This window comes from Apis cerana, linkage group LG12, assembly GCF_029169275.1.
Source record: "Apis cerana isolate GH-2021 linkage group LG12, AcerK_1.0, whole genome shotgun sequence".
Classification (NCBI taxonomy): domain Eukaryota; kingdom Metazoa; phylum Arthropoda; class Insecta; order Hymenoptera; family Apidae; genus Apis; species Apis cerana.
In genome coordinates, this window is record NC_083863.1 from 3,830,142 (window position 1) to 3,840,252 (window position 10,111).

Consider the following 10,111-nt stretch of genomic DNA (forward strand, 5'->3'; position numbering starts at 1 on the left):
ATCATATATGATGCTAAAAAATATATATAATTAATTGTTTTTCATTAAATGAATATTTTTGATGTTGTACAAGAAAAATTAATTTGTTTTTTTTATATTAAAACTTAAATCATTTAAAGTTATATCAAACTTTAAATAACAAATAGTTTATTCATATTGTAATTTTCATTACATTATATAATATAAATCTATTATTGAATTAATGATATAATTAATCAATATATTAAAGATATTCTAAAACAAAATTCATGAAAAATAATTAAAAACATCAATATTAAAAAATAATATTGTATTGCAAACAATGACAATTTTAAATAAAAAATTAAAATTTAATTCAATATTTAATTTAATTCTAAATTTTGTAAAAATAATATATTGAAAAATGCTTTATAAAGAATATTTCCATATTGATAAGAATATCTCTCCAATAAAGAATATCTAAACATATTGAAAAATAAAGTTGACAAATAAATGCTTTTTCAATTAATTGATTGATATTTTTATACAAATATGAAATAAATAAATTAAAATTTTATTGTATTTTAAATTTGCTTATCATTGTAAGTATATTATAGTTCTTATAAATGTGTATATGTGTATTTATATTTATTTATGTATAGATATTTGATTTTATATTTATTATAAATATATATTTATGTATGTATTTATATATATTATAAATCTTTTTTAGTTTATCTTTTATAAATATATACAATTTTGATAAGTTTTCGATTTTATTATGAATTACTATTACTTATTATAAACATTTTAATTTATTAGATATACACACACATATATGTATATATGATAATGAAATATTTAAAAAATAAATAAAAGTTATTTTGATCATTTTGATTTTTCTTCGATTTCATTAATTTGACATTTTTGTTGCAAAATGTCAAAATATTTGTATGAAATCACGAATGTCATGATATAGTGATGACTCATTGCATCATCATGTCATAATTTTCTATTCTATATTTCTCTAACTTAAAGTTAATTTGTTTTCTATTATTTCTAATGTAACTTTATTAGAAAATTATCGTATATAATTAGGATCATAATAGAAACTCGTATATATGTCTATATTATATATTATATATTTATTTAGTATATTATAATATAATAGATTGTAGTATAATATAATATAATATATTATTATATATATAATATATAATATAAGTTTACAGTTTACTTTAGATACAAGAAAAAGTTATATATAGATACTTAGATAGATATATCTATAGCTTTTATATTAACAAAATTTTCAATATTTTAATCGATCGGTATTACAAAATATATAACATAAAATTCTATAAGATATTAAATCTATTCTGTATTTTATTTATGATTAAATATAAAAATTAAATGTCAGTGATAAATCCATTTTGTACCTTGTCTTTAATATTGTCTTGTCATAGACTAACTGTCATTCGCTTTCTCTTTCGCTCATTAATCCAAGATGGCAGCCCCTACGGATGAGCTTAGTAAGTGATTTCGAAAAAAATATCAATTTGGTTTGTATAAAAGCAATTTATTTTGATAATGACATCAATTATACTATTGATTATATCATTTCTTATGTTATAAAAATATCATTTTTAACATAATAATATTCTAAAGCTATTGTTTAAGTTTTAAAAAAAAAGTCAATTATCATGCTGTTTTGTAAAAAACAACTTCATTTATATCATTTTTTTTGTTTTTATAATTTTTATCTAAATTTATATTAAAAGAAAATCTTTATTTATTTCTCTGTATATTTTTATTTTATTTTATTTGTATGTTTGCATTTATTAAATAAATAAATTTTATTAAGTAACTCATAATTATTTTCCTCTTATCATATATTATAATAGTATAGTGTATAACATATCTTTTATATTATTTTAAAATTTAAAATATTGTATCTTGTTTTTTATGATTTTATTATTAAATTTATAAAATATATTCATTAATAGTATTTTTTAAATTTATTTTAAGAATACTATTATTAAATTAATATAATTTTTTAAATATATAGTAAATGATTGTTATTGACTATTAATTATTGATTATTATTATTGATAATATTATTATTGAAGATTATTAATAGAATGATTATTAATATTATAAAAGTTAATATAATTATTTATTTAAATTATTTATTATATATATAATGATATATTTATTATATAATAATAATTTATTTATTATTTATATATTTATATATTTATATATTTAATTTATTTATATAATAAAATATAATGTATAACATATGAATTAATTATTATATATATAATTTATTGTTTCATAAAAGTTTTGCTCGAGCGAGTATTTTTCCGTTTGGGATCTGCAGATACTGATGAACAATTGCAAGCATCAGTTTGCAAATTTTTGCCTCCAGTTTTATTAAAGCTTTCTAGTGCACAAGAAGGTGTTAGAAAGAAAGTAATGGAACTATTAATTCATATAAATAAAAGAATAAAAAGTAGACCTCAAGTACAATTGCCAGTTGAAACACTTTTATTACAATATCAAGATCCAGCTGCCAGCTCATTTGTAATTGTATGTAATAATTAATTTAAAAAAATAATTTAAAATATTTTTGATAGATCAAGAATTTTTTTTTCACAGAATTTTACAATTATATATATAAAATTAGGATATCCTAGAATGGAAATGCAAAAACAAGCAGAATTAATTCCAAGTATATTAAATGCTATTGAAGGAAAACCATTATCTCATCAAGATAGGTAAGTATTTTTTATAATGTAAATTAATAAAATATAAATCTAAATAAATATATAAAATATTTCAGTTTATTATTCATAATTATGCCTGCATTGGGTCATGTTAATATTCCTGTGGATTCAGACAAACGAGCATTTTTTCTTGGTCTACATGACAAACCTTATGTCTCAAAACAATTACTCAATTTTATGCTTGATGTTTTATTATTACCTTATGGGTAAAATTATTGTATTTACATATTATTGCATTTATATTTTAATATTTCAATATTATAAGAAAATTTTTTAAGAATTATTTATAATAATTTGTTATACAAAATTATTCTAGATCTGTAGGACAAATGCAAAATCAACAATCAGATCAAGCTATTGATTGGTCATGTTTTCGTGTACCACCAGGATTGAGTGAATATGCATTTAAACGAGTCATTGGTGAAAATCCACCAACAGCAGAACAACTTGAACAAACAAAATTAGGAATTGTAAAATTTCTAGCTGGAGGTTTTTTTCCTGATTCAGATATTCTTATACATTTGATAGTAGCAGCTGCAGATACCAGATTCAGTGTTGCTAATCTAGCTGATTTAGAATTGAAAAAAATTGTTAAGTATGTTTAAAGAATTTTTTTTTAATTTTTATTAATATTTTATTAGAATATAAAATTGTGTTTTATGAATCTAGCACATTAGATTGGTCTTCAATGCAATTAGCAGCACCATTATATTCATTATTCTTGGGTACTGATACTTTGGGTATTCAGAAGGAAATTAAGCCAGAAATGAAACGATTACCTGCAGGCATACGAATTCGTTTAAAATTATTGCATTATCTTTGCCGCGTTACTAAAGCTGGTTTTATTATTCCACCATGTATTCAGGTATATTTCATTATCTTATAGTTTATATTAATTGTTTGTTAATTGTAATTAATTTATAGGTAGTTTTTCATTCTTTACAAGAAGGAGATGGAAAGACTACAAATGCAAAGTTAAAATCAATGGCATTGCAATTTACATTGAATATTGTGCAACAGTAAGTATGATATATTATAAATTATTAATGAATTTGAATTTTAAGTAATCATTGATACATATATATTGATATTTTTTAATATTTTAAGATGTAGCCTTGCACCATTATCTCGCATAGCAGGAATTATTTTAAATGGCATGATAAAATTAATTTTTGAAGGTGAAGATATTCATAAAATGATGGCATATACTGTTATTGGACAATTAGGACAAAGAATTCCATCAGTGATAGATAAAAACTCAAATTTATTATGTCATTTATTTGATACACTTGTATCGGTATGTAAAATTAATAATAGAAAAAAAAATAATAAATTTATATACATGTTTACTAAAATGTATTACTAAAATATTTATATTTTTTTTTAATTTAATTTTAAGACGGAAGGAGATTTACGAAGAACAGTAAGAGATACATTAATTTCAATAACATCTGCATTTATTCTTAATAAAGATGATGAAGCCAACATATCTCTCATGAATGGATTATTATCTACTTATATTGAATCATCGGAATCTAATGTTAGGCATGTATATATTAGTATATATATTAGTATATATTAATAAATAAATTATATACATGATATATAATTTATAATTTATAATATGTTTATAATATTTAATTATTTATATATTATAATGTTTAATTATTTATATATTTTTTTATTTATTTATATATTTATATATTTAAAAAAAATATTGTTTAAATTAATAATATTTTTTGAAAACAGATTTGTAGCTATGCATTATGCAGCTACTGTATTTCCCTCTGATGATGTACCTTCTCGTTATCTTTTATTATTAGCATCTGGAGATGATAAACATGAAATAAGAACAGAAGCTATGAAAGTTTTATATGGTACTATGCATAAAAATGAATGTGATAAACAAAATTGTAACCATATTTCATTACCAGATTTTAAGAAACTTGTTACTTATATTTATTCAAAAATGCAAGCAAGAATGTCAATTGGTAATGAAAAAATGAATATAGAAAATAAAATACTTCCTTATAATATCACTGTATTTACAGAGGTAATCAATTTAATTATACATAGAAATTATATAAATTTTTAATAATTTATTTAAATAACTTTTTTCTTACAGATAATTACTTATCTCCGAATTTGTTTAGCAAGAAATGCCCATGTTACTAAATATAATGAATTATTACAACATCCTTGTGAAAGTACACCACTAATTACACGTTATTTAAAAAATCTGTATGAAGACAAAATAGAAATATTACATCATTATCTTGATATAATTTTAATTTTTAGTCATGCTTCTGCAGGTAAAACTGCATGCAATATTTTTGATAAACATGAACAATAAATTAAGAATTATAATAAATTATAATTATGTAATGCAGATCAAACTTCATTGCAAGCTTTATTGGAAATGATTGGTTCTATCCCACAGTTTATAACAAGAATTTATGAAAATAATCTATCATGGCTTCGTACTTTACTTATATCTACTAAACCAGATATAAGACAATTGGCTGCTAAAATTTATGGTTTAATAACTGCTCAGCTTTCCAATAATGAGTTTGAAGCTCAAATTTCTGAGATTATGGGTATCATAGATAAAAATAATTTAGAAGCTCAACATGGTTCATTATTAACTTTAACATATATGATGGAAAGAAGATTAGTTTTTAAACGAAGTAACATAAATAATGATTGTTTTAATTGGGATCTCTATATTAATGTCGTAAGAATGATATGTATGTATATATTTAGATGTAATAAATTAATATTAAATCCATTTTCTAATTTTTTTAAAAATATTATTATAGGCAATTTTCTTCATAATAATACAATTTTGTTATTGGATGCTGCAATTCAAAGTATTGGTATTTTGGGTAAAACATGTGAATTACCATTATCCAATGAGGGCAAAGAAGAACCAAATAAAAAAGAAATTGTTGAAATATTATTTTCAGTATTAAATAATGTAAAATTAAACACTAAGGTTATTAGATATACATATTTTTATAATTAATTGATTTATTGAATTTATAAAATAAAACTAATTTAATTATTTCTAGATTAAAGAGAAGGCTGCACTTTCATTAGGTTATTTATGTGTAGGGGAAAATTTTCCTCATACATCATATATAGTAAATAAAATAATTACAACTGTCAAAGAGGTAAATATGTAATAATTATAATTAAAAATTTTAGAAATATTTTATGTTTGTTTTTATCTGTTAGACAAAAGATATTGAAATCCATTTGATTATGGGAGAGACATTGGTTTGTTGTGTTCAAGCTGAAGCTTCTCCAGAAAAACGAGATGCTTGGACGATATTACCAAGTGAACATACAGTACCTTACAGCGATACTAGTACTGAGTTATTAATACATACATTAGATGAATTACTTCATATATATAAAGATCCACATCCTAATTTGAGACAGGTATTTATAATAAAAATACAGTTCTCTAAAATTATAATTATTTCATTTTTTTATTACAAATATTTTTTATAAGGCCGTCTGTGTGTGGTTATTAGCACTTCTGAAATATAATATCCAAAGAGAGTGTATTAAAGAAAAATTTTCGTCATTACATTATGCATTTATGGATTTTCTTTCAGATGATAGTGGTAAGTTATATATATTTGCTATTTATAAAAAAAATTTAGATTTTTATTAAAAAAATATATTATTATAGATATAGTACAAGATATGGCAGCAAAAGGTCTTAGTTTGATACATATTAATAGTAATAAAGAACAAAAGGAATTTTTTGTTTCTAATATATTAGATCAATTTACACAGGGACGTAAAACTGTACAACAAGTTACTCTTGATACAAAATTATTTGAAGAAGGTCAATTAGGAAAATCTCCAACAAGGTAAACTGATAATTAAAAATTTAGATATTATTATGTATTTACAATTTTACAATATTAATTTTATAAATAATATAATATTTTATTTACAGTGGTAATTTATCTACATATAGAGAAATTTGTTCTTTAGCTACAGAGTTACAAAAACCCGATTTGGTATATTATTTCATGCACTTAGCAAATCATAATGCAGTATGGACATCTAAAAAAGGTGCTGCATTTGGATTTGCAGCAATTGCTGAAATAGCAAATGAAGAATTAAATAAATATTTACCCAACATAATTCCACGTTTATACAGATATCAATTCGATCCCACTCCCAAGATTCAGCACAGTATGTCTAGTATTTGGCGAGCAATTGTTCCATCAACAAGTAAAGCTGTAAGTAATATGTAAATTAAAATACATTTTTGATTTTTTCTTTAAAATTATATTTCATATTTTAATAGATTGAACAATATCATAAAGAAATTTTGAATGATATAACTGATAATTTAACAAATTATGAATGGCGAGTGCGAATCAGTTGTTGCAATGCACTTGCAGATTTATTAAGAGTAAATGTTCGTTTAAATTTGGCGAAATGTGCTCCAGAATTATTAAAGATATTGTTTCGAGTAATGGATGATATTCACGAAGGCACTAGATTAGCAGCCACAAATACAACTAAAGCATTAAGTAAAGTAAGTTTTATATTGAAAATATTTATAAATTGTAATAATTATATTTTTCAATGAAATATAGGTTTGCGTTCGATACTGTGATTCTTCTTATGGCAAAGAGGGAGAAGAAGTTCTACAAGCAATTTTACCTGTATTATTAGATATTGGAGTTGTTAATGTTGTGAGCAGCGTAAGAATAGTATCTTTACAAACTATATCTCAATTAGTTTCGAGAGCAGGTGTTTTGCTTAAACCATCTTTAGTTATATTAATTCCTGCTCTTTTAAGTACAATTGGTGAATCAGAAAATCCGAATTTATCATATTTGAGTAATGTATGTGGAACAATGTCAGAGGCGCGAGATGCTATTGATAACATTAGAGCTAGCGCTGCTAAAGAACATTATGCTACTGAAACAATGACAAAAGTGAGTTATTTAATATAAATAGACAAATAACTTTAAAAAAGAATTTTATTAATTATTATATTTCCCTTTAATGTAGTGCATTCAGTATATTGATGCAGATATTTTAAAAGAATTAATGCCAAAGATAATAGAATTGATAAAATCTAGCATTGGTTTTGGAACAAAAATTACATGTTTGCACTTTATTATTCTTTTAAGTACTCATTTTAAACAAGAATTACAACCTTATAGTGGTTAGTAAAAAATATTAACATTATATTTATCTTAAAAAAATATTTCTACAAATTATTATAATTTAATATCTATGTAGGTAAACTTTTAAACGTGTTAATGAATGGATTATTGGATCGTAATTCTGTCGTTAGGAAAAATAACGCAATTGCTATTGGACATATAGTGGGATCAGCAAAAGAATCAAGTCTTGAAAAATTATTTAAAATGCTTAATACATGGTACATGGAACGAGGTGCACATAATAATTTTTTTTAAAGATTGTATTTATAACTATTTATAAAAAAAAAAAAAAAGAATAAAATTTTATTTGATTCTTAATTTCAGATGATTCAACTAAATTAGCAATTGGTCAAACATTACAAGCTATAAATAATTATAATCAGGAAATATTAAGAAATTTTTCGAATATTGTTATACCTCTTACTTTTTTTGCAATGCATGAACAAAAAGCACAAGGTTGGTATTTTGAAGTTAAATTTGTAAATATAATATTCATCTAAACTATTTTCATAGAAAATGAAAATGTAATCGATTTATGGACCGAATTATGGAATGAAATAACTCCAGGAACAGAAACTGGAATTAGACAAAATATAGAATCAATAACAAATATTTTACGCACATCATTAGAATCATCATCGTGGAATACGAAAGCTCAAGCGGCTAATGCGATTCATACATTAGCAGAAAAATTAGGTAGCAATATTGATGCAACTATAAGAGATATTTTATTAAAGGTATTAATGGATGGTTTACGTGGTAGAACTTGGGATGGAAAAGATCGATTATTAAATGCTCTTGCTACATTAACATGTAATAGCAAGTATGTAAAAATATATAATATAAAAATATAATTAATAAAAAATAATATAAATATATAAATTTTATACATATTTTTTAAAAACATTACTATTTACTTTTAAAAATTAATATTATAATTATAGAATGGCTCTTAAAGAAAATTCTGAAATGTCTATGAATATAGTACAAATATTATATAGGGAAAGTAAAAAAGAGGCTTTAGAATATCGTCGACACGCTTTATATGCATTTGGTACGATTTTACACGAATTAAATATTGATAAATTTAAAGAAGTATATGAAATCGTTCAAGAAATTTGGACAATGGTATGTACTAATAATAAAAATAAAATGATAAATCATACATTTTGGTATATGAATATTATATAATCTAGCTGGCAAGAAAAGATGCAGATGAATCTTTAGTTTCTGAGGAGAAAATAAAAAGAAATGATGTTATAAAATTATATGAAACTGTTTATGAAATACTTGGAAAAGCTTGGCCACTATATAAAGAAACTCAAGGTAAATTATTGATACAATTATTAAATAATTAAAAATTATTAAATATCAAATTTATTTATCAAATCAAAAAAAAAATCAAAAAATCAAATTTATTTATTTTTATTATTTAATCTCTTGTTAGACAAATATTGCGTAGAATTTATAACTCATTATGATAAGATGCTTCCTATTCAATCCACAACTATACAAATATCAATGCTATCATCACTTAATTTATTTGTGGATAAACTTGCCTTATTAAAAATAAATATTTCGGATTTGTCAGTTGAAGACAAAACAATGCTGGATTTAATTTGTGATATATTTAATAAAATATTAAAATATAGTATGGGTAAGCATATTGTATATTTAAATATAATTAAAAGTATATATTTTATAAAATTGTAAAATTAATGAATTTTTTCTATATTCCTTATAGGTATTTCATATACCAGAATAAGAAAAGAAGCTTTAAATATAGCTTTATCTCTTGGCAGAAAATTACGTTATACTAAAAATAATGAAAAATTTGATAAAATGATTTTAATAATACAAGAAACTTTACCGGAATTAACAAAGGATAATGAACCAGAAATTCGAACCAGAATTATTGATATCAAAGAAATGCTTAAGATATGAAGATAATAAATGTTAATATTTCCTAATTAATGTTATGACTAAATTAGTAACTTTGTGTTCAATCATTTTAAAATAATAATTAAAATATATAATATCTGCTAATACATATTTCTTTAATAATACTTTATTATATAAATGTAGCTAAAACAATTTTATAGTAATATATCATTTAATCAATATTTCTTAATTTTTAATTTTACATATAAAAACAGAAATTTA

The 10,111-nt window shown here is 21.8% G+C and overlaps 1 protein-coding gene across 1 annotated transcript; it reads left to right on the forward strand.

The window, feature by feature from the left end:
* Nucleotides 1-1,327: 1,327 nt before the first annotated feature.
* LOC107995525 (proteasome adapter and scaffold protein ECM29) lies at nucleotides 1,328-10,071 on the forward strand. Its single transcript, XM_017053096.3, has 28 exons — nucleotides 1,328-1,487; nucleotides 2,300-2,547; nucleotides 2,617-2,735; nucleotides 2,801-2,950; nucleotides 3,061-3,339; nucleotides 3,414-3,609; nucleotides 3,669-3,763; nucleotides 3,852-4,041; nucleotides 4,144-4,289; nucleotides 4,494-4,797; nucleotides 4,870-5,056; nucleotides 5,135-5,491; nucleotides 5,564-5,739; nucleotides 5,816-5,917; nucleotides 5,982-6,188; nucleotides 6,262-6,376; nucleotides 6,445-6,628; nucleotides 6,718-7,006; nucleotides 7,075-7,308; nucleotides 7,370-7,714; nucleotides 7,791-7,947; nucleotides 8,025-8,180; nucleotides 8,273-8,404; nucleotides 8,462-8,771; nucleotides 8,893-9,076; nucleotides 9,145-9,274; nucleotides 9,396-9,605; nucleotides 9,693-10,071. Exons 1-28 carry the CDS (start codon nucleotides 1,463-1,465, stop codon nucleotides 9,890-9,892), a joined length of 5,427 nt encoding a protein of 1,808 aa, XP_016908585.1. The 5' UTR covers nucleotides 1,328-1,462; the 3' UTR covers nucleotides 9,893-10,071.
* The last annotated feature ends 40 nt before the right edge of the window (nucleotides 10,072-10,111 follow it).